We start from the raw sequence: 26,007 nt of genomic DNA, 5'->3' as shown, positions 1-26,007 counted from the left end.
CTTCGTTTTTCGTCTCCTTTTGTTTACTGTACAATTCCCGAGTCGACGGAGGCCTGCTTCCTGGTGGTCTTGGGGGGCGGTGGTGGGGGGGTCTTGCTGGGTAGAGGAGGTGGAATGTGCTGAAAACAAAAGAAAAACATCTTCAACTTCATCATCAAGTAAAAAAAGACACAAAGAGCAGCAACATGAATTGGATAAACAGAGCTTGTTACACTTTATGAAAGAATATTTGTGTATTTATGGACGAGGAGGAGGAGGGGGTCTTAAAATATTCCAAAAAGTGGATTTTTCTGATGTGTTTGTATATCACAAGCCCAGATGACAGCACAATTATTTAGCCCCCCTCCCTCACTTGTTAAATGGGAAAGTCATTTCCCATCTGACAGCTTGTTTTCTGATGCAACAGAAACATTTCTGCTTGTCTTTCAATTGAACTAAAACATGTCCGTTTTTTAAAGTGTCGGGATGACACAACTGATTTTTACAGCTCCTACTGGGGTGTTAAAAGCAGAATTACAATAATACAATAATTACTTTTTCTTCTTTGCTGCTGAAAAAGTCATTTAAAGACCTACTCTGATTAAAAATCGTGTTCTTATTGCATTTTTTTTCTCATGATGGAGGATATATAAAGACAATTAAGCTCAAAATTGTGTATTTCAGTATTTCTGAATTCAAATCGTGAATCAAGCAGATGAAAATCTGCTTTCTCCAAATTCCCTTCCTGCTTGCTGAGTGTGACTGTAACTTTAGAGATACAGTGCAATACTCAATTTTTACATGTAAAATTGGATTAAATAAAAATCTACAAAATAGTAAGACTTGCTTTATTCCAGACGGAAATGTCCTTAAACTTTAACACTAGAGGTGGCCAACGAGGAGTAGTGGATGTCAATGTTTTTGGTGCCTTTTTTAAGCCTTTCGATGAAGAACTGCTGCTGTCTGGTCTCCAAACATGTGCTCTTCCCACATTACTGTCAGTCTGCTGCCACACTGTGTGCCCCTGCTCTGTTTTACTACCCGTCCTTTGGCCGTGACAGTGGATAAATAAGATTAGTTAACCGAGCAGCAAGGCGAGAGGGTGGCTTGAGTGGAAGTCCGCGAGTGTCGGCAGACGAGCCGCTGATTAACAGCTGGAGAGCTTCTGATGGATGTGAGAGGTAAAGTAATCATCCAATCAATCACGTCTGAGCACCAAGCTGGCTTGCGGGAGAGTATAAATAACAGCGGGGCGGACAGGCAGGTATGAGCAGCTAACTGACTGATGCCTACATCCTTTCTGTGACACACATCCCAAAACGGAAAATCCAGAACGAGGCGGGATGAGGATGCACTTCCGGCACACATGTGAACAGGTACATGCATAGAAGCTCTGTGTGTGGGGGGGGTCCTGATGGAGGTCAAACCAAATGTCAAGTGTGAGTAGCGGACGCTCGTTTCATTACAAGAGCCGCGCATCATTAAGAAGCTTCACTCGGGCCTAATTAAAACACCTACTCTTTGATGTGGTGGGGGCGGCGGGGGCGTCGAGGGGCTCGTCAAGTCTTGATTATCAAGCAGGTTGCCGTAATCAGCCGTGCTGCCTTTCACCGGTAGCGGGGGAGGGGTTTCACCTTTGTCGGGGCAGCCCATCCCGTTCAGCTGCAGACCTGGGAGAGAGAGTGCGCTCATCAGCTCGCATTCATCATCTCAACACACCGGAGCGCTGCGAACAGCTGGACGCCGAGCTTCTGCTGAAGTCCACGCAACCGCTTTGAACTGCCGACTGTACAGAAACAACCGCCAGGGGCAGAGCTAAAACACCAGAGGGCTTGTTTTCTGCACAAACCTGATGGAGAACCCTAAAAAGTCAGCAGGATGTGCTCGTCTGGTGCACGGCACACCTCATCAAGATCTAGGAAGATCATCTTTAAGTAGCCATGACTAATGGATTTTAGTACACGAGGGCTCTTCTACGGCAAAGAACTTTAAAAATGAAAGTCTCCAAGAATACTCCATACTTGACCTTTACAGAACTTAAGCTTAATAAATGTTCTCCATGGTTTAGAAGTGCTGCACATTCCAGGAGACGGAGCTGGCTGCAGAAAACAAGATGGGGTCAACCGGATGACTGAATTAAATTACTTTAGGTGGAGGCAGAAGGTTTTTTTTTTTAATATTTGATTTATTATTCAAAAGTTAAGAATAAGGAATTGGTCTTTTCAGAAATGTCTAAATCAGAATTTGGGCATTATGTCTCCTTTATAAATTAGCGAATGCTTTATTTTGTAGGTTTGGAATGGAAATTGATCATATTTGCACTCCTTTTTTAACATACCTCTGCTGTTTTTGGAGGATTATCCCAGATAATCCCGTTTCTTGTCATTTGCAGCTTTTCTTTTTATTTGCAGAGTATATTTTCTTTGCTTGCATGCTTTTTTATTTGCAGCGTTTTGACCTCCATAGGATTGTTTCTTTTTCTTTTTCTGTTAAAACTTTGTAAGAACAATCGCACAAGATGTATAAATCATACCAAACTATACATATAATATAAATATACTGTTTCAAAATTGATATTTAAAAGCTTTAGCCTTACAACTATTATTAAAGCTTAAAAGTGTGAATAAAGGTAACTGTTTTAGTTGCTAGGACAAAATAAAGTTTTAGTGAGCAAAATAAGCCTAAAATGGGACTAAAATACAAATCGTTTTATTCATTCCAAATTTGACATTAACAAAATATTAAAATAACGTTTTTTTTTTTTTTTTAGCAATATACGGGAACTTCCAGTTCTGGCCGATGATGTCTTCAGAAGGTCCATTTGCTGAGCAGGTAAAAGAAAGGAATTCATAAACGCTAAATATCTCACAACCTCTCAAATGTGTGAATAAACAGAAAGTTGCTTTTCAAATACATGAATACTGCCATGTTACAAACATCTAAAGTAGAAGTTTGGCGTCTTACTGGAACCACCGTGTGCGGTGTGGGAGGGCTTCCTTGGCATGATGGGTGGGGGTCCTAGAGAGGTGGAGGAATTCATGGCAGAAGACGGAGGTCCGGGAGACACGGAGAGCCGGCGGTCTCCACCTATTTGGTTCAGAAGTTGACTTTTTGGTCTCTGAGGCCGCAGAGGGCTGATCTGCACAGAGAAAAAGATATATAATTAAAATTGTTTGAGAAAACAGCAGTGAAGGCATTTCCTGATCAAAGAAATCTGCTCGGCATCTGTGAGAATGCTGTGCATTTATCTACAAACACAGTAAGCCGCTGTTTGTTCTCCGACAGGAGAAATCAATTTGAATAAGAGTGTTTACATGCAACGGTGGGTTTCCCCCACTTTATTACAGCTGGAATTTGAAAGCAAAAAGATGAGTCCTCAGGGCGGCTCAACAATGCAGACAACATTAAACAAAAGTATTTAGTAATTAAGCGTTTGACCAGGAGGGAAGCAAATCATTTCTACCACTGGGTGTCCAATGTCTCCAAAAATCCCAAATAAGTGAATTCTTTGATTCTTTGAAACCTCAAATGTTAATTGAAAAAGGGGAATTGTTCTGGAAGTCTTCAAAGACAGAAAGGAGGAAGAGCCTCACTACCGTTTCTGAGAGGATGACGGCTTCCGCTGGTTGGTTGATTTCGGCCGCTTTAAGATCTTTGTCAAACATCTCTTGGTGCTTGCTGTTCCTCTTCTCCTTCTTCTTCTCCTTTTTCTGCTCCTTCTCGGGCTCGTCCCGGTCCAGTTTGTCCTGAGACTTGGCGTGAAGCTTCTTTGGTAGTAGAGGCTCCAGGGCAAAGCTGAAATAATACGGCAGCAGTCAAACTTTAATACAGTCCAGCTTTGAAGTACCACTGTAATATATGCCGACTCAAGCCGGAGCTTGAATAGGAGTTTTTTTTTTTGTAAATGGACATATACTTTGAAGAAAAAAAGCAGCAATGTTTACTTTGTTTTTCATGTTTGGAGCATCTTACTGGTGCAGAAAAATAATGAGAAGAAAGAAGAACTCATTTATGAAGCAGTTACCCGTCTGAGCCTGGCCTGGAGGGAGAGTTGTCCGAGGAGATGGAGGTGACTGAAGCTACAGACAGTGGCCTCTGGGAGGAAGGCATCGTGAAGGAGCGCACCATGGAGGGCGGGCGGGGCCCCCGCCGCTCATCTGCTGCCGGCTAACACCGCAGGAAAAGGAAACAGTGTCACTGTACGAGCTGGAACTAATTACCTCATTCAGCAATCATTGTTGATTGGAACCAGCAGAACTGTTCATGCGACATAAAAATAAAAAAATAAAATGAGTATAGACTGTAAAAATGTAGCTTTTAAAGCTAGAGATGCTCTTCTTTTGTTGGGAGGTGCTGCCCTCTTCCTTTATGTGAGCGTGACCCCCTTTACCTCAGGCCAGACTGAAGGAAATGCTTGGCCAAGCAACAATTAAATCTTTCCAAGACAAGAGCAGGATAGCAAGCAGCTGAACATGAGCTGACTTCAGCAAAAAAAAGCACAATTTAAAAGAAAAGGAATCAAATAGCAGAGGCTTATTACGACTGAAGTATTCTCAATTTGGTTGCTAACAAAAAAAAACATAAAATGTGCTTATTTTTTATATATATTTCAAAAACTATGTTGCAAAATTAATTAGGTTTAATTAATTTTTATATTTATTGGTTTATTTAAACATTAAAATGCATCAGTCCAAATGTATCAGAGTTAGGAAAAAGGGTTTTTTTCATCTGGAGAGGTGGCACATTTGTCTGAACTATGAAAAAGTAGCAGCAAAAATGAGAATTAAAGTACAAAAAGGATAAAAATACAATAAAAAGTGCAATATAAACAATATTAAAGGTTAAAAACATGTACTGTAATTGCATATGTAAATAGAACAGAAACAGGAATTATTGATAAACATCATTAGTGGTAAAAATACAATGTAAACCTGTTAGCAGCAGACAGATATCAACTTTGTAAAAATAAATAAACAAATAAAAACTTAAACAAATACATCTATAAAAAAAAATATGGCAGGGAATCGATTAAAATATGTAATTATTGTAAACTAGGAAAAAAATATTCCCAATTAATCGCAATTATTTATTTTTTTAGTTACAGTATTTGTCAGTATTATCTGGGAATAATCACAATATGAAATCACACACAAAACTGAACATTTAGAGTGTTTGTTTTTAATTAAAGCTGTCAATCAATTACAAAATTAAGCTGATTAATCATACTTTTGTGTTGTGATTAATTATTATTAATCGCAATGTTTTATAAGGAAAATTTTATTTAAAAATATGCGGTTTTTGAACGAAAAAGGCCAGAGAAAAAAAATCCTTAATTTTTTAGTCTTAAATGTTTAAATTTTAGATAATTCAAATATCAAAAGATGTTTTAACGCACGGCGTGGAAGCTTAAACTGCCGAGGCAAAGCGAAGGACTCTTTCTTCAAGAGGTGAAATTAATGTGCGTCAATAAAAATTATTTTTGATTAATCACAGGCATTAACACATTACTGTTCACACCCCTAAAAAAAATAAATATAAAAAACATTGTTTAGTTTCATTCTTTAGGTATGCACAACACTTTTTACATAGATAAAAAAAAAATAATCTGCAATTTGTTAGATTATTTCCATTATTTCCTTCACAAATAGACTTTACTGTGTTTAAATATATATTTAACTCTAGAAAAACAAGCTGTAACATAGTCATTACACTAAAAGTGCTCAAAATTATTATACATTATATAAAGTTGTATAATACATCTTTGTGTCATTTTGATGAACTATTGTCTACACTGTCCATGTGGCTGATAGATTACGCTAGAAAGGCGGCGCCCGAGGGTGTAGTAGGTAAAAGGATGAGGAAGTCTTATTCTCTGACTTGAACATGCTCTTTTCTCCTGAAATGATGACTAAAAAAGTTTCAAGCAGGAGTTGCTGAGCAGAGTTTTTCACCTCTTTCTGCTGCGCCTGCAACGAGCGCGAGACAGACGAGGACATAACCTTGTTTTAAAAATTTACAGACCGTTGAGAGATTCATTAAGTAGAGAATCCGCATGTTTGTGATTTCTAAATCTGCATGACGAGGAGCTCATCCAGAATTCATGGAGCTCAGAAGATGCATTTAAGAAAAAGAAAAGATTAATTCTACTTATTGCGTTGCTATGCTTGTGCAGAATGGCAGAATATGAATAAATTGAGTAAGGAGAAAACGATTAAAATAAAAATAAACTTTAAAATAAGTGAAAAACAATTATTCTTGACTTTGGCAACTTCATAAACTTGTGTTATTTGCATTTTTTTTCTTTTTTACTAATTTTGTTTTAAATTCAGGAAAAAAAGCCAAAAAAACAAAAAAAAAGTCAATTTTGCTTCACTTTTTCAAACTCCCAGCAGGATTTCTTGAAATAAGTGGAAGCAACAAAATAATTTAGTAATTTAGTCAAAAATCAGTATAATTGACGTAAATTACATTTAAGTTGATTAAAAATTAAATTAATTAATAAAAAAAAAGATATTGCACTGAATTGGTTTTAAACAGGGGATTTTCTAAAGTTGGTTTTACGTCTAAAATTTTTTATTTTTTTATAATTTTAAATAAACATTTTTTCAGAAATGAAACCATGCTATTAATTACCTAGCTTCTAAGATTTTTTAATAACTGAAAGAAGCAACAACCTGAAAGCTTGAAAAATAAAGATTTTACCTCTTGAAAAAAATGTATTAAGAATTGCAAAAATATTTATATTTCTTTAAAAAAATGGATTAAAGGAAAACTCTCAAGGACAGAAAAAAGCTCCCACCAGGTTCTTCACTCCGTACTGTTTCTCGACCTTCTCCCGCAGCTGTTTGAAGCAGGCCTCCAAGCGGTCGTGAAAAGGCCTCAGAGCCTCGGTGACCTTCTCCCCGTGGATGCGAACACCTTCAGCGAGATGTGGAATCTAGTGAAACAAAAGACAAGCATGACAAACCTTCACCTAATAGATTTAAGAGAGATTGGAGTATGGCCACAAGCCCACTTTGTTCCCCCCGTGAACAACACATCAACGTCCTCCTGCTGATATTTAATTTAATGCGAGTGACCTTTAAGCCTCCTGCTTTGCACGATCAGCACAACCGGTGAATTTGCATCCGCTTAAGAGCAAACAAACAAACGATGTTAGAGACTCATCCTCTCCCCTGATTCTTTCCAACAAGATCCCCGGATGGCAAACACCAAACATGCAAGAGGAGAAAGTTCAGAATCACTACAGACAGGAGCGAGATGTTCTCCATCACTGACGCAAGTCGTGACGCAAGAAACCCTTTCAAGTCCGATGCTGTCTCACACATTTTAAGGAGCCGGTGAGCAGCACAACATAACACCAGCGCGGATGCTAAAAGGAGAAAGTGCTGAAAGCTGGTAATTAGGGAACCCCGATGCCACAGTCAGTGTCAGCAAGCTCTGCTGACTAAATCTGGAGAGATGAGGAAGCGTCATTCCTTAGGGAGCTTGCAGAAGATGAGGATTTTTTTTTTTTTTTTATCTTAGCTGTGTTAAATCACAAGAGAGGTTATTCTGAGGGGTGTTTGCGTGCTGTTTGCTGTGGTAGGGCTGTTAAGAATTGCACAATAAATCACTAGAAACAAGCAGAGATGCTGGAGTCAGATGCAGTAACAGATGAGCTTTTCTTTCAACAACTGAACAAATATACACAGACTTGTCTTCTGTGTTGAAGTCACGCAGCTAAAGCTGAGAAATAAGCAGCTTATGCTTGGATACTTTTGAATTAGACCAATAAATAAATACACTCTGGGAAAAAAAATAGATCAAACGGCGGTATAAAAAGAGTCATCTGGCAGGTGGGCAAGAGCACGAGTTAACCTGATATTCTCTGGAGCGAGCTCGCCTTTCTCTCTTTCATCTGAGGTCAAACTGCCCCTGCACAGTAGACTGTGGCAGGAAGTGACTCCACTCTGCAGGCAAACAACACCAGTTCGCCTCTGTGATGCAATCTTCAGTAATCACCTGAAATGTGAGATGCTTTATTTACACATTAGCTGGGGTTTCAAACGGGGAGCTGAAGTGCAAAAGCAGCGTCGCGCCTGATGGCATCTGGTGCAGAAACACAGCGAGCGAAAACAACGGGAAAACCTGAAATCACACCGAGCAAGTGTCCCGCTCTCTGAATTCCAACGAGAGATACTGCAACAAAGCTACAGCACGGAAAGATTAGGAAAAGACACACACGGCATGGATCTCCCACCATCTTCATCCCTGCTGGGACCTCTTGGATGGGAGAATTAGCAGAGGTTTACAAAGAAAAAGGTGAAGGATGGGAACAAGAGCAGGAGTACAAAGCAAAAGTAAGAGTGAAAGCTAAGGCAAGATCCACGTCTCCCAGGATACCCACATCTTTTTATAGACCTAAAGATGATTGAGAGCGACTGAGTGGCGGCATGGCAACAGAATTCTGCTTGGTGGCTGCACACTGATAAAGCTTATTGTGTCACACTCGGGTTATATGCTAAATCACACACACTTCTTTAATTACATGCAGAAAACTTTTTTAAGAAGCCTTTTCTTCAGTCCAGTGGTCTAAGAGACATCACTTTAATGATTAGAGATGTGAGAAAAAAAAAGAGATCTCTAGTGAGGCAGAAGTCAATGTCATATAATTAAACACTAGAGACCTGGTACTGCATTTAAAAAGCCCCAACATTACAAACACTGACAAATACTCAATCTGATGTGTTTAATCTTGTTTTTGAAGGAAAACTGAAAACAGTGACGGATTTAGATGCAGTTTTGTTTATTAAATCTTCAGCATCAAGATATTAGAAATCAGCCCTTGCATTCTCCTTAATCACTAAGTCCTTGTGAAATGCATGTTTTGTGCCATAAAGGATGCTGTGTTTTTGGACTTCCAAAATGAAACTTTAATTGTCCATGGTGAAAATAGACAGACAGATAGACCACTAGGAATGATTTTAAAATAGATCAAAAGATGACTGGAGTGGATCCTGAAAGAAGGAAAAATTTTACAATTTTGTGGTTAAACCTTAAACTTAATATCATTTCTGAGAACAACTTTGAAAAGTTTTAATTTGAAATACAAATAAGAAAAAAAAGGTTAAAAGTTTTATGAACAGTGCTAAAGGCTAACTAACTCTCAAAGAAGCAAATACCAGAAGAAACTATGAAAAGAAACAGACTTCTGATTCACACTGTCAGCTGCTGAGACAGCCGCCCTGCCTTTGAGCAGGAATCTGGCGGCATATTAAGATCTTTTATGGCAGCCCAAAGGTCTCTGCTATTGGTGACTCAATGAGGACACAAATTCTACAAAAGAAGGAGGAGAAGTAGAGAAATATGCATCAAAAAATAAGCCTATGCTTTAAAATTTCAACCACTAATGAATCCATACATTTTCTTTAAGTGAATAATGAGGAAAGAATCCGTTTGCACAAATGAGAGAGTTTTTCTCTCGATATGTTGCAAAGAAATATTGAAAACATGGAAAAAAAAAATGGCACAAAGAAAAAACAAAACAAAGGAAATTGGAGCTAAAGACAAAAAGCTTCACAAACACAACTTTTCAGGAGTCGGACCAGAGGCGCAGAACTCACTGCTGACCTATTTTACAGCAACTGACAGAGGACAACGACTACAACTTCAATTACATTTTTGTGCGGACAACAATAGGAAGTGAACAGAAAACTATCTGGTATCTGTGCTGAGATCCTGGATGAACCATAAGGAAGAAAACATTGATTTATAGAGAATTAGAGTGACCCACAGTTCAGAGCTAAACAGGAACGTGAAGGAAATACAAGAAGCATAGAAAGAAGGACAACAAGTGGAATGTTTTCTGGAGGACGTTTCAGTGTGAATATCGCTTTAGATTTATTAAAGAAATATGAATCACTAAATTATATTTAAAGCATGTTCCAGAAAACATGTATGGTGTGTGAGAGCTTCAGTCACGGTTTTGGAGGGAGAGAAACCTGTGAGACGAATGACGATGGTGTCTTACCGGTAATGATATGTTGATGGTTTGAGGGGCTGTGAGCTAGATTGTAAACAAAGGGATCATGGGAAGTGAGAGTAGGCTTACTTTGTGGCAACAGTCCCACCCACAACTCAGAAGCAAATTTCTAATGAATTACTGCTGCTCTGCAGAAACTATTTCCTAGAGCAGTGTTCTCCAACCTTTTTCCGGACACTGACTGGTTTAAATTAGACAATGTTTTCACGGACCGGTCCAAACGAGGCTGAAGTTAGCTTTTTTAAGCTTCCAGTTTCGGAAAATCGGTTACAAAATAAAATACTAAAGCAAGAATATTTGTTTTAAAAAGTCTAAAATATCAGATTTTTTTTTTTGACAGATGAAGATTCAATGAAACAAAGTTGTTGATTTGTAGAAGTTGTTTCTGATATGAAAAAAATCCATAAAGGAAACATCTGGATTTTTTTTCCCTTGTAACACTCAACCCAGGCTCTGATTGTTTTTCAGGGCTAACAGATTGATCATATTTTGTCTTTACATTAATTCATTGGTTATTTTTTCAACACAAAGGTACATTTTCTGTGCTAAAGTTCCTAAACGGATGCCTACCTAATTCAGCCTTTCTGTAGGAAAATTCTCAAATATCAGTGACTGTATTTGACTGAATCTTCATTCTCCGTGAAACGTTTGCGGCAGGTTTGAACTTTGTGATGAAGATTTTCCCTTTAACGTCAAAGTGGAGGCTAACAACTGGAAGCTACTTTTAAGGTGTGAATAAAATGATGTAGCTGTCACAAAACTGGTATTTTCTAAATATTATATAGACGTGAATCCACCGTGTCTCCAACTTTATTATCTGCGTGTGCAAAACAGTTAAGAGACTGTTGCCGCAAATTAGCCAGAGCGGCTTCTGCTACATGAGAACGACTGTCTCAATAGTTCCGGTTGTCGAGGAAGACTGCCGGTTTATCAGCAGCTTTATTATTCTTTGAAGTCAAAGGTTCTTCATCAGTTTCCTTATTGGCACTTTTCTGTCTGAAGAAACTTTCCAAATACCTTTTATTGTTTGGTTTTGTTAGCTATTGGCTATTAGCTTAGCAATCCAGGTAGCCATGCAGCTAGTCGCTTTAAGTCACTTGATCAAGATGGATGTTGCAAACAGAATCTGATATTTTTCCAAAATAAAACTTCCTTCAGGATCAGAAAATAAACTAAACAGAAATAATCTAAGTTAGCTTTTGTATTTTCTTTGCGGCCCCGTACCAAGAGACCCATCCCGTCCTAGAAAATGAGATTTTATATTTTATTTTGGCAAACAAAACAAAAAAAAGGGCGTAATCCTAATTAAGACGCTTTAAAACAAATATATGGAGTGTGTCTTTAATGATTTAACCCTTCCAGAACTTTGTTTTTAAACCCTCCATTAAAGTTTGAGTCACAAAAGCTTAACTATAACAGAACTATAATTTCCTTCGTACACCAAGGACTCTCAGGTACAAAACTGCACAGCATGAATAACAATTTGAACATTTTAATACTTCAAAGTGGAGTGCCTGAGATGTAGAACACAGAAAAACATCACCGTTTTAGCACTTGAGTCAAAACCAAATTTTGGATATAAGGCCTTTTATTTAGGTAAAAGGTCCAGGCTGGAAAGCTTTTAGAAGCCTCCACGGTTAATCTCAAATTATTTTTACCTCCTTTTTTCTCTGCTAAACTCAAGTACCCTGAAGGAAATAATACTTTCAAAATATGAGTCACCTTTAAAGTAAACAGCATGTTTCAAGCTGGCCATGGCAGTTTGTCCTGACCTCTGACATGTTCGGTGAAACAGACTAATACACTAATAAAAGACAAAAAAAAAAAAAAACACTAAAATCATCTGCCTCACCTGCCAGGCAATGAGGTCTTTCAGTTTCTCTATCTTCTCAAGGTCTTCTTGATGTTCCTGCATGTACTTGTCATTGAAGAAGGCCTGAAAAGGATGAGAAAGAGACACTGGCATAAGTCTTTTGATATACTGATGAAAAATGAAAGAAATCTAATATACTCAGGAAGAGGCTGTTAAAAATCTCATTATAAAATAATATAACTGTGTGAGAGGGATCAGACTGAAAAAGAAGGGGCGCTTTGGGACTTCCTGTTAACATGACAAAAAGTGAATCTAGACACCAGTCTGTCCTCCATCACCCCCCCCCCACTCTGATGGGTAACTGCAAGTCTGTCTTTAGTCTCAAAAGTAATCTTTCACCGCCCGAGTATACGTCTATTCCAGGAAAGAATAAGCAACTGGCATAAAGGAAGATTCATAATTCACATTTGAAAAGATGTGACAGAACAATTTAACTCTGAGGCATCAAAGCCTTAAATTATTATTATTTCAGTGTTTAAACAAAACCAACTGAATGTTAAAAAATGTAGAAAACAATAAAAGCCATATAACAAAAGTACTTTGTAGTTTAAAAGAATCTAATATAAGAGAAAACTAACTTTTTAATAGGATATAAAGAGAGAAAATTTTGAATATCTTGGTGAGTCATTTGCCTTTGAAGATACTTTATTTAAAATAATACATCATCATAAGTTTTATTTTTATTTGATATAACATTCTTATTAATATGTTTTTATTGTAAATGGTGAGCAGTCTTGTTTTTAAGAAAAATACTTGTTTGAATTGGGAAAACAAGTTTTATCTGATTCATAACAATGTACAAAAACACCAAATTCAGATATACTTTAAATTTTTAAGACAATTTTATCTTTAAATGTGTAATACTAGTCTTACTTTAGTCTAGAAATAGGGATAACTGACGTATTACTGTGCTTAAACATATATGTTTTGGGGAAAAAGTGTATACCTTCTTTAAAGATCCAAAACTCTAATTACCAGCATAATTTGCCTAAATATGAGTGTTTAAAGTTAATTTTAGGTTTTATTTTGTCTTAAATGGCAGGAAACCACAATTTATTTTAAGAAACATTCCCAAAACAAATTTTGGTTTGATTCTAGTTTCACTTATAGCAAAGTGAAAAACATCTTAGATTACCGGTATATATGTTTTAACTTGTTTTAAGAAAACCATTGCTGTCAGAGTTCAGGAAAGTATGACCAATGGATTGAAATCTGGTGCAGCAACACATTACTTATCGCAATTAAAAAGGACGCAAAAAGTAAGGCATTTCAAGTATTTATTTTTAATAAACAGTGAAACATTTACAAAAAAAAATATTAAGCAAACAACAAAGCAAGCTATTTGATACTTGCAAAGATTTTAAACTTGTTTTTAGACGTTCAAATTAACTTGTCTTTGCTCGACACCTTTTCAAGCTTTTCTCAAAATCTGTAAAGCTGATAATTTATTTTTTTATTAAGGGCTTTAGGAAAATTATTATTAAAACAAGACAAACTCATTTTGCTCCATACTTCTGACAATAGAAAGACATAATTTGACTTAAAAAAAAACTCACATCGCACTATAATTTATTGTTCAATGTCTAAGGATGTTTTTTTTTTTAAATCAGTTAAGTTAAACTGGCATTCACTGTCATCATTTTGGAAACAAAACTGTAGATTTATGCTTGAAGAATAAATGTTAGTTTTAGATTTTATGAGGATTTATTAAGATGGATCAACTTCTAAAAAGATCAAATTCTCATTTTATTCACATGTTGTTCTAAAAAGAGACAATTTTACTTGTTGCACTAGTTTTTTTTGTCATTGTAATCAAATTGAACTACAGTTAGATACATAAAACTTGCTTAGAATTTGCAAAACAATGCATAATATTGAGCTTTATAACATTCAATTTGAAGTATTTCTAATAGTTTCCTGTTTTAAATTCAGTGGAACTTCTTGTTTTTAGATTTAGATTTTTTTTTCTTCAGATTTCTTGTTAAGTAAAAATCTGTTGGCACACAGACAGATCATTTGACTACTGATTTTTCTCCTAAGATAAGTGTTCTTTTCCTTTATCTAGGCTACCTCTTTCTGCAGCGCAGAATGTGTAAAGAAAGTGCTGATCAAAAATTAGAATGGAGACAAGAACTGATTTATGCGACTTTCAGTGATTTACAGCCACAGAGGGATCCAGGGATGTATGATTAAGATGGATAGTGAAGGAATGACTACCTTCTCATAGTTGGTGAAACCTCCCATGACAGCTGGATCCACGATCCCATTCAACAGCATGGAGAGGGGGTTGATGGGGAGGTTGGGATCGCTGAGATGCCTTTGCACCATGCTGCTGATCTTCTCATTGGTCAGCTGCATTGTTTCCATGGCGTTCTCCAGTGGACTGATCTCCTCCTGTGCAGCAGAAGGATTCATGGTGAAAGATCAATTGTTACAATAAATACTATTAGTATGCACAGAATACTGTCTTTTTACTTCAAAGAATTTGGATTTAGGCACAAAAATTTTGATCAAAAATATACTTTTTTTCATAGCTTTGCAAAGAAAACGTTTGACTTGAGAGGTGGTAATCTCACTACTAGGATGGAGAGGGAAAAAAACACAGAGGTTTAGAAGGGACACGAGCTGCTTGTTGAGTAAATGTCACATTTAGAGCTGAGTAAAGAAAGGTAAAGATGTCATGGCAGGGAGACAAATCTCCAGTGTGTGCCAGTGTGTCTCGGGCCAGCTTGATAAAAAGAATTGTCAGATGGAAGGATTAAGCTTTGCGAATCTCAGCGTAGTCATTAGGCTTTAAATAGCGAGTCTGACCTTGGAGACCTGGCCTCTCCCTGCCTCATCTGGAGGGCAAGCTGCTGCTTACAGTATGTTCCAACCCAGCCTGGAGGAAGAGTCTGCTCTGAATCCTTATGACAGAGTCAGACTCCACCATGCAGACTTGGGAGGCGGGGGGGACGGCACACGCCTTCGTTTTGATTAGGGCAAGGACATAACCAGTGTGCTTTTGTACTGAATTAAGTGCACAAGCTGCCTGGTGTGTGAGAGCCATCTGGTGCTATTTGATAAATATTAAGGCGGAATAAAATGCCCTAAACAAAAAAAAATCAATGCTCTTTTAGGCCTTACACACATAAATGCGACTGATCGAGGCGATATAAAGTTCCTTTGAGAAAGATTGTGCTGTTCTTAAGCACACTCATCTGACTAAGTAGCACATTTGTGTTGATGAACAGAAATAAGATTTAAAAGGAGCAGTAGTCTTTGTAATCTGCTGTCTAACTTATGTATCTGTTGTTCTCCACAATCCCTCTCCAAACAGAAAACATGTCAGCTCCAAACACAAGCATGAAAGCAGCACTTTAGATAAGCAGTGACTTGGTAAAAAGCACTTGTAACCCTTAGTAAAGCAGTTTTTTGTCCACTTTCAAATTCGCCCTGTTACTTTATCTTTAAAACAGTTTTGTACCAATTTCTCCCTTTTCAACAAATATTTTTTTGTTATATTTTGCAATAATTCCACAACAAACCTGAAGCTGTCCAAAAATCTCAATTTTAAGTGACAAATTCTGTCTTTTATAAATCAAAAATCACCAAAAAATGCTTTATAACAAAAGATCAAACATGTAGGGACAGAATAAAAATCAATAAATCTACAACAAAGTCAAAACTATGTAAAAAATGTCTGAAAAACAGATGAAGTTTCAAGGATTTATTTCTAGGAGTATCACAACTATGTGTCATAACTTTTGGTTTGTTTGTTTTAAAGCAAATATGTCAAAGTTAAAAACTTTTTGAAACCTTCACATGAAACTACGGGAGTACGATTTCATTGGGAAACTTACCAGTGAGTTCAGGAACTACTGAGATTTAATTGGATTTAGTATTACAAAGGTAAAAATAAACATAATTAGGAAACAAAAACCTGAACAGGTCTCTCTAGTTGTGCAGGAAGGCTATTTTCACTGGAAATAGGAAATAAGGGTGTTTGGTAAATCGATGGGAGCCACCTGGCTAAGAGAGAACGTGTCTTGTTGTTGGTCCAGCTTAGCTTAAGTGGTCTAATCATATTGATTGTTTTAATGCAAAGCTGCGGAGCCTCATCTGATTAGAAGGTCTGCTTGGCACGAGGGCCTTTCGTACTCACCGTGGAGACCGACTTGACTTCAAACCAGCGCAGGATGCCAGGAAGTTTGTACGCCGTTGTGAATGTGGTCCTTTCGATCCACATGTTCTGCATGCACAGGGACAAACATTAAAATAGAAAGAAAGGAGAGTTCGTTTTAAAGTGCAGATCTGAATCTCAGAATCTAAATAGGATGTAAAGACAGCTGAGCTGCTTGTGGATGGGAAATGGGTGAATCTGTTTGGCTGAGCAATAAGACACGCTTGCAAAAATAGATTCGCCACTAAAGCATGAAGATGCTCGTAAAGAAAAGCTGCTGGTAATGATCTTTCTAGGAAGGGATTTTCAATATCTCTCCTTTTTATTAGTGTCAAGAGGAAAAGGAAGAAAAAATGAACAATCCAATATGAACAATAAAAGTAAACAGTGTCTTGTAATCTATAAAGCGTACTTAGCACTCACTCATTCACTTACCCCGGAGATATGATGAATTAAAAACGATTTGTAAACGCTGACAGGTCTACCAGATCAGGCAGACGTTTGTGTCTAGCAGCAGATATTCATAATCTTACTGGCAGGAGAGACTGAGGCCAATCAGTGTGACAACAGCGCTCAGTCTCAGGTGACTTAAATACATCAAACTGTTCTGCTGAACTGATGCCGCCGCGAACACACAGAAGAACGCGTGACTGGCTTTAATTTGTCGCCCTTCCACTGTTACCTGGATACCAAAAATGTCAACATTGTCTATAGGGGGGAACAAACGCTTCATATTTCATCTTCTGTTCGCACGAAACGAGACGACTGGCTAATAAGATGCAGAAACCTGACCTTGACACAAAAGAACAATTTATAATGATTATTCTACTTGTAATTCAAATTTTCCTCGTCTGAGCTCCATAGCTCCAATATTGTTTGCCACATTTGTTAAAATAGATTATAAATAGATCAAAAGAGGGCCAAAGTGGGTCTTTAAACAAAAAAATTCACAAATGTAGCCTTTATTTTTCAATAAATATAAAAAAAAAAACACTTTAGGAATCATTTTTATGAAGATTTAGGCAATGCTACATATATGAATTGAATAAATATTAATAAAAAACAATGTTTTGCAAAGAGTGTTTAAAAATGTATATGCTTTTTTTGTTTAGTTTTCGCAGCAGATTCATTTAAATTACGAATAAATTGAATTACTACTGGACTAAGCTATAGATCAGTCAATAGATTCACTATCGAAGGGCAGTTAATAATGATCATAAGTTTAATCCTTGAATGAATGTCTTAAATGTGGTTTTGGTGAAATTGAGTGTAAATGACAGAGAAAACTAAACAGATTGCAAAGGCTGCCTTTGCTCGGCAGCCGATGCTGACAGCTGCTTTCACTACTTGCCAGTACTTGTTTTTAATCATATTGACTTCTTTATTTAGGCTTCAAACTGATTAGACATTTCAATTAAAAGATTGAAAATCAACCCAAACATGTCAAACAAAACCAAAAAAAAGTTCTGGTAGTAGTAAAGCTTGTAAACAGAAAAATAAAGAAAAATTACAGCAAATTCGTTGTCAGGGTCGTTCTCTCCTTTCCTCACTGGCCGGGAATACTGGAATTTATGAACTTCATTTACAGTGTAGAAGCTGAAAAGGAAGCACAAATCCATGCATGAGTGAAATAAAACTGTTACTGGTAATCTGCAGTTTGATTGATAAAAGCTGATTGCTTTGCCTCGGGTCAAACACAGGTCAAGCTCTGCATTCAACCTTAGGATTCGGTATGTTAGCTTCCAATCTGGGGAATGGCCTCATCTCCATAGGAAATCAATTCATTTTGGACTCTCACACATCGCTGGCAGTTCTTAAAGTTATCCTGACATGCAAATAAGCTGCGACACAACAGAAGCACGTGATCAGCAGGAGTGAACTCTGCCAGATCAGGTTAATAGACTTTTCACAGAATTAAATGATGGAGGCAGTGGGAACAGCTGTCTCACAGAAAAGCTCAAATTCTCACTTGAAATAAGCCACACATTCTATTCTTGATCTCTGAAATCTCCCCATATGTTTGAAGCAACATTTGTGCCATTTAGCTAAAGTTCTGAAGAAAGTAGGAGCAGAATGAGTATTGCTACGAAGCTACAGAGTCTTAAAGGGAAAGCAGAAAGGTTGCAGACAGGAACCTCTACCACTAAGGACCGCTAATGTTTTTCTAATTAACAGACCACACAAAGCTTAAGTTGACATTTGAACCACACAGAAATGGTGGACTGTTACTATATATGCATATTGCATTGACATTTTTAGTTTTCTTACTGGGCATAAGTCTTAGTCACATGCAGCCAGACAAAGGATTGACCTGTACGGGTGCTACAGGTTATTGGGTCGTCTGGGTTCATGGATGCCCGTAGAAAGAAGCAATGACTGCCTCTTAAGGAAAGTGCAGGTTTGTCTTAAGTTACATTTACACCGACCTTGGCAATGCTTGTTCAAGTGATCACTTTCAATGAGAAGTACGAAAGAACACTATATTACCAAACGTATTTGCTGACACATCCAAATGATCAGAATCAGGGGTCCTAATCTCATGCACTGGCCAAAAGTATATAAAATCAAGTATTCATGCATGCGGACTGTTTTTACAAACATTTATGAAAGAATGTTTTGCTCTCAGGAGCTCAGTGAATTCCAGTGTGCAACTGTCAAAGGATGCCACCTGTGCAACAAATGATGATTCCTCGCTACTAAATATTCCACAGTCAACTGTCAGCTCTATCATACCATCATGGAAGAGTTTGGGAAACGACTCAGCCACCAAGTGGTAAACTGATGGAGAGGACTCAGTAGATACTGAAGCGCAAAGAGATCGCTGACTTTCTTCACAGTCAATTGCTGCAGAGCTCCAAACTTCATGTGACCTTCAGATCAGCCCAAGTACAGTACGCAGAGAGCTTCATGGAATGGGTTTTCATGGCGAGCAGCTGCATCAAGCCACACATCAAGTGCAACGCAAAGCGTCGGATGCAGGAGTGTAAGGAACAATGCCACTGAGCTCTAAAGTAGTAGAGATGCCTCCTCTGGAGTGTTGAATCACACTTTTCTATCTGGAAATCTGATGGACCAGTCTGGGTTTGGAGGTTGCCAAGAGAACAGTGCATTTCGGACCGCATTGTGTTGAGTGTGACATTTGGTGGAGGAGGAATGGTGGTGTGGGCTTGTTTTTCAGGAGTTGGGCTTGGCCCCTGGTTCCAGTGACAGGAACTTTGAATGCTTCAGGATACCAAAACCTTTTGGACAATTTCATACTCTTGTGGGAACAGTTTGGAGCGGCCCCTTCCGCTTCCAACATGACTGTGTACCAGTGCACAAAACAAGGTCCATAAAGACATGAGGACGGAGTCCGGTGTGGATGAACTGGACTGACCTGCACAGAGTCCTGATCTGAACCCCATAAAACTCCTTTGGGATGAATTAGAGTGGAGACTGAGAGCCAGACCTTCTCCACCAACATCAGTGTGTGACCCGACCGATGTGCTTTTGGAGGAATGGTCAGAAATTCCTAGAAACACACTCCTCAACTTTGTGGTTCCCAGAAGAGTTGAAGTTGTAATAGCTGTAAAAGGTGGACTCACATCATATTGAACTCTATGGGTTAGGAATGGGGGGGCACCAGTTCATATGCGAGTCAAGGCAGGTGAGCCAATACTTTTGGTAATATACTGTAGTGTACCAGCTGTTTGAAAGTTGATCATGAAGGAGAAGTTAATTATCACGGTCTTTGACCGGCTGGGATTTTATCAAAGTATTCCATTTATAAGAACAGAGCTGTTGATAAAACAACCTGAAGCAAGATTCCAGAGAGTTTCAACGCTTCAACATTTGGCATCAAGCCTCTTTCATCTTTAGGTCCATAGTAGTTAGTATCAGATAGCAACAGCCAGTGTGAACACTATTTGATAAGAGCGCGTACCAAAACTCATGTGCCTGATGTGACCGTAGCATTAGAGTTCCCTTGAGGCTCGAAGGGCCACCTTAAGGGGTGTTATGAAAACGGAACGTACCATTGTTGTGCATGTGGTAGGTGTATTGTGAAGTATTTGTAATGTAATGTTTAATGAAAGTTGGAAGCATTCACGATGCTGTCGTATGGAGCCCAGGGTATGCGCAGGGATGGTGGGGGTTGAAAAGATAAAAAAAATCCATACAACGTGCCTGTGTCTCAACTACCTTGTGTGCATAAGAGCTCACAACGACCTGTCGCCTGCAGCATGCCCGTAGAAAAAAAAATGGGCATGAATATTTTCACTTTATAGGCTCACCAAGAGGTCTATGACTTTAATATGTCCTGTAGGCCCCATGCAGGTTTGCCCATTTTTTTGTCTGGAGTCCATAAAAGCAGTTGTGACTAAAGCCTAAGTCATAAAGGCCCATAAAGCTACCAACATAAAAAAAATAATGATTGGAAGAAAGATAATAAAATTGTAGAATATTTTTAAATCAAACAATCGACAGTGAAGTCTTTTTCCATGTCACATCCTGACAGGCCAAACATCATTGTAGCATGGTCTAGTAGAGCAAGGTCAGAGAGGGCTGTGTTGTGCCGACCCTTTGGCTGAATTTGCTCGCTCTCATTGCTATGCGCGGTGTATTCCTGTACTGAATGAGAGAATAAATAAGAGAAAACAGACAGAGCGGACAGAGCGACAGCTGGGAGCCGCATGGTGAGAGAGAGAGAGGCAAAATTGGCAGAAAAACGGATGGGCAGTTGGTGTGGAGCAATTCTCCTGTCAGTCTCTAAACACGACTGTTTAATTTGGGACATTAACAGAGTCCCGTATTATAATCAGACACAGTTAGCAAACAAAGTCAGTGGGCTGCAGAGAGGATCAATGCAGGGGGAATGAGCCCAGTGCTGCAGGCTGATGATAAGATCAGCTCCCAGGTATGTTTGTCCAAAAGGTTTTCCAAGTAAATGCATTCTTTTAATCATGCTCATTGATGCGTTGGGTGGCATTTCAATGTGAATTTGCGCAGCTGAAAAAGCCGGGGAGCTCAGTTGGCACGCAGACAAGCGGAAGGGTAGGGGAACAGCGTTTTCCGTGGCCCTGATGTTCCAACACCGAGCTATTAATGATGGCAGAGGAACAGTGTTGCTCTTGGCAGAGTGACGAGCGGCAGATGGCTGGTGAAAGTTAATAACCACTAGAACAACAAGCAGGTCAGCCGGTGTTTGTGGAACACTGACCCACATTTAGATCAAGATTTAATCAACTTTTTGCCTGTCGGTCCCCTGTCCACCACAGAAAAAAAAAAATGCTAATGCTCTTTTCTGTGTCATCAGAAGCTCCAGTAACTAAAGAAAGTGAATTAAGATTGAAACACATGCTGAGGGACTTGGAGAAAAGAAGTTCAAGTGATCAGCTTACCTGACTATTTGTTCAGAGACTGGTTTATTTTGAAACTTTGCAGGCAGCTCAAGGATGGTTTTCACTGTAAAACACTGGATATCTTGAGTGGAAAAGTTAAGAAAATCAGCAGAAAGAAACAAAACAAATCTAAAATGAGAAAACGAATGCTAAGGATACACTGCAAAGAGGAGTTCTTTAGGTCTTCGCTGGGCGGCGTGGTGGTCTTCATCTTTTCTGCATTGGGGAACTGTGTGAGGAGCCGTGCTTCAAAGTCCTCTCTGCGCTCGTACTCTTTCCCACGATAAATGAACATTTTATTCTGAAGGACGAGAAATAATCGGTTAGACCTTGAGCTTGTAGGAAAATGCATGCCTGTAATATGCAAACGTTATTTCCATGTAAGGTACATTGTGGCAATTTTATGCAAATAAAGGATGAAAAATATGGTGTATAGATCATTAGGGCGAAAGTTAATCTGCAGAATTCAATCCCAAGGATAAAAACAGAAGAAGCACTGGGGAGGCTGTTGTTAAGCTGCTTAGCCTGTAACTGTATCCAGTTAAAAACACACGATCTTTTATGAAATAAAGCTGTTTGAAATAAAATGAAAACAGATTCAGAGATGATTTAATCAATTAGAACTTCTAATCATATTTTTAAAAAATAAATATGTAGACATACATATTTGTTTATGTGCTTTATATATGCATCTTCTATTTAGGCAGTTGTACAAATTAAATTTAATAAAACTAATAGGTTTGTGGATGTTCTTAAAATAAAATAAACCCCTTAAAAAATCATAAAATCTATAATAGCATTTTGCTGAATAGATAAAACCTTCCTTTACACACTAAACCGAAATAAAAAATAAGAACAATAAATATTTTCTTTTAATTTAAACTTCAAAACTTGAATATTTGACAGTAACAAAGAGAAGTCTTTAGAAATGGTAAATTTAGAAGTTTACTTGCATTTTTATTAAAGATAAAAAGTTTGAATTTGACCATGTACTGCAGAAAAACTAGTTTGTCTTTAATCAAGAATAAAAAAGGAACACTACCTTTAATCTGGGTAGAATCTCAATATTTAACATTTGTGCCTCTCTTTATGAAAACATATCTGCAGCAAAACGCTTCTCATCAACAAGTCCTTTGCTACATGGCACATTTCTCAACTCCCACATTAATTAAACTGCAGCTGTGATAAGTGTATGGTTGACTTTCAGAATGGATAATTGGGAAAAAGTGCACGGATTCCCCCAGAAATCTTCACATAGTCATAAAATAAACAATATTTATTCATGACGGATGAACAAACTGAGTGATGTCAAAAAACTGCATATATCTTGTTATAACAATACCTACTTTTTAAATGAGATTTTAACAGTTTTTCAATGTATGGTTGGGTGCAACACTGGCTGGTCATTGAAAACATACAAACATACAATCAAAAGGGCTGCACTTTATGTTGTAGTAGTAATATACACTAAAGAAAAAGCTTTGATTCTGGCAGAAAACATCTATCAGAAAAGCAGCAAGTAGAATCCGATGCCTTCCCCAAATCTATTGTACAACCGTAATATAAAAAGTTGATTTGTTCTATAAAAAGATGTGTATAAATTAGAGAGTGCCTTCAAAAGAAAAGCAGCATTCATCTGGCAGAGGGTGCTCAGAGGTCTGCCTGAAGAACATTTGACAGAGTGAACATGACAGCTCACATCCAGACTCTGAATATAAGCTTTAAGATACATATCTTTCAAACCAACCCTGACACTTCCTGAGCTGCTCTTTTAGATCCAGATTAGGTCAGGATTTAGACAAGGATGAAATGAGACGAAAACAAGCAAAAAATGCCATTTAGGGCAAACAAATAAATAGTTTAAGTCACAGTTCAAGGTTACTTGTCATGGTTTTATAAATATCTCTTATGATGAATATTTTATCCATGTATTTAGTTTGTTTGACATGTAGGACAAGTAAATCAAAAGCTCAAAAGTCCCTGGGTTTTGTTTTACAAGGACTGAGAGCATTAGAGGAGATGGTGGCGATAAATGGCTTAGCTGAAAAATAAATTTCTGCTTTTGTAATTAGCAAATACCCTTGTGCTCAACTGTATTAGGGCCTAATAAATCTCAAGCAGGTGAATTAAGCACTCTTTTTAAAATCAATTTGTGAGGGGGCTGGACACAAAATGCCTTTGTACAGTTATTGATTTTCCCACATTACTGACTTTTCCCTGAAGGCGTCACAAGCTGCAACACAAACCGCAACATGGAGTGAAAGAGAGAAAACCATGTGAGCTGAGGCTACCTTGAACTGTAAAGTGTTTAAATATTACCATGAAAATCTGGTTTTAAAGAGGAACAAAAAACCTATTCTGAGTGATTGAAATAATTTATTTAAGTTTGAATAAGTATGGTGGATATTTACCAAAAAACACTTTTTAACTTGGTTAAGAAGAGCCTTGTTAGATCTAAAAAAAAGTTTTAAAAGTTAGGATTAGGGGCAAAATCTGAAGGGAGAGTGAGAGACGCACCTGACAATTAAGATAAAAAAAATATAAGTTTCTCACATTTATTACATACAGCTGTATGAACCATGGGTGTGCATGGGATACATAAAGGGCTGTAGGATACTCATAGGATCTCCACATAAACTAACAGTCAGGTTGCGTACAAGGAGAGCGCACGTATCCCTTGAACAACTCTAATTGGCTACCTGTGCAGAGTCTTGTATGACATGCTTGCATCTCACCTATTTCACCCTTCCTTACTCTTACGTGTTGTAAAGTGCGTTCCAAATTATTATGCAAATGATATTTATGATTTGTCACAAATTTCTTCATAGTTTGATGACTATCTTAAGTGTTCATGAAATATCCAAGGTTTTCAACTATTTTCAACAGTTTCTTTCCTATATTGCTTAAAAATGTTGGTCTGCTTAATAATGTGGAGCGTCCTTCTTTAGTAGTTTTTCCTTTAATTGAACTCACCTGGTAAACTAATTAACACAGGTGTCTGAGATTGATGTCAATGATCCAGGAATGTCCAAAACCAGTCCTCGAGAGCCGGCTTCCTGCTGGTTTTTCCAGAAATCCTGCCTTATCTGCTGCTGATTACTTGGATCAGGTGTGTTTGGGCAATAAGGAGCTTCAATTGGCAGGTTGGTTGGAAAACATGTAGGACACCGACCCTCGAGGACTGACTTTGGACAACCCTGTTCTAGACACAGTATGATCCACGAGTTTAATTGAAAAAGAAAGAGTTCGATATTTTAAAATCTTAAATAAAATTTACTAAATAATTTGGAAAAGAAAAAATGTGCATGAACTTTTTTGCACTACGGCAGTAATAGGCCTTGAGGGCCGCATTCCTGCATGTTTTCCAACATACCCTTTTCTGCCCCGTTCTAATTGGCTGGACACACCTGAACCAGGTAACCAGTCAGGAGTAGGGCTTGGATATCTGGAAATCAAATTACTGAAGGATCTGAAGGATTACTTAACTATCGGCCAACCTTCAGGTATCCTGAAGTTTGACACAACCTTCATCCTTGGGTTTATTTTAGTCGTTTTGTTCCAGTGTCAAATGGCCCGCAAGTCCTTTCAGCTTGCTCTGTACAGTCTGGCCCATCTGGCATTTGAAAAATTACCCATCCAAGCCTGCATGCTGGTTATGTTGACTCAGTCGAAAAAACAGAGCTTTAGTTAAAACACGCATCTGCCATGGCATCGTTTTAATAAGCCCATGTTATGTTGTATTATTTATATCTCTCCTCCTTTTTTTCCCTCCCATTTTAATAAAAATAATCTCATGTGCTGATGTTACTTACAGAAAATTATTTTATAAAAAATATACTGTCATAAATACAGAATTCTATAGTTTTAAAGAAAACAAAAACCATAGAATTTATTGCATTTTAACTATTTCATAGTAACAGGATAGAACAGCCTGGATTTTCATGGTTATATATGTCAGAGAAAAGGGAATTAAAAAAGGAAAATGTGCAAGCTGTACTGAAAGACTGTTTAAAGAGACAGTTAGATTAGGCCGCCATAGCTTGCCCTGTCTGTAATAGAGTTCCTGCCCTAACAGATAAAGAGGGTCAGCTAGGATTTGTGGAGATTGGAAAGAAGAAAAGTGGGGAAAAAAATCCAGTTTTTAGAAGAATAAAAAGGCTTGATCACTTTGATGAGAGATTACCCTCCTCAAGTACAAGAAAACAGAAAATATCACACTAAAAAACAGCTTGTTAGCACCACTTTTGTTTTTCTCTGCCAATATAAAGCGTAGGATTTTGTACCCAAAACATTAACAGTTCAAAATGTATGAAAATTAAACATCAATATAAACATTCTCAATAAAAAAAAAGTTGATTTTGGAGTGTCCAAATGATAATTTATCATTCTACTTTCTGCTTTTCATTCCGAAACCTTCAAGAATGTCTGGAGTCGATAAGGGTGGATGTTCATGCTGTGCAGGAACGGCCACCGGTCTGTACGCCACTAAAAGCAATTTATAATGTGACCGTATCACTTCCTTTCACTTTGTTTTGAAAGTGTAGTTTTGCTGTGCAGATGGAGATGGGACTCCTTGTGATGCAGGCCACAC

At 37.8% G+C, this 26,007-nt stretch overlaps 1 protein-coding gene across 1 annotated transcript in view; it reads right to left on the bottom strand.

The window, feature by feature from the left end:
- Window positions 1-26,007, bottom strand: part of dock1 (dedicator of cytokinesis 1) — a gene marked incomplete in the record, with an annotated part of 178,335 nt that overhangs the window by 589 nt on the left and 151,739 nt on the right. The window contains 12 exon segments of the mRNA XM_036217180.1: window positions 1-119; window positions 1,498-1,649; window positions 2,944-3,118; window positions 3,576-3,774; window positions 4,004-4,146; window positions 6,779-6,916; window positions 11,856-11,939; window positions 14,094-14,270; window positions 16,021-16,107; window positions 17,550-17,634; window positions 21,417-21,498; window positions 21,576-21,717. Coding sequence (XP_036073073.1) covers window positions 24-119; window positions 1,498-1,649; window positions 2,944-3,118; window positions 3,576-3,774; window positions 4,004-4,146; window positions 6,779-6,916; window positions 11,856-11,939; window positions 14,094-14,270; window positions 16,021-16,107; window positions 17,550-17,634; window positions 21,417-21,498; window positions 21,576-21,717 — 1,560 coding nt within the window.

The sequence above is a fragment of the Oryzias melastigma genome, linkage group LG19 (genome assembly GCF_002922805.2).
Source record: "Oryzias melastigma strain HK-1 linkage group LG19, ASM292280v2, whole genome shotgun sequence".
Lineage (NCBI taxonomy): Eukaryota > Metazoa > Chordata > Actinopteri > Beloniformes > Adrianichthyidae > Oryzias > Oryzias melastigma.
The sequence above is the reverse complement of the archived record's forward strand: the minus strand, read 5'-3'. Positions and strand labels throughout refer to the sequence as shown.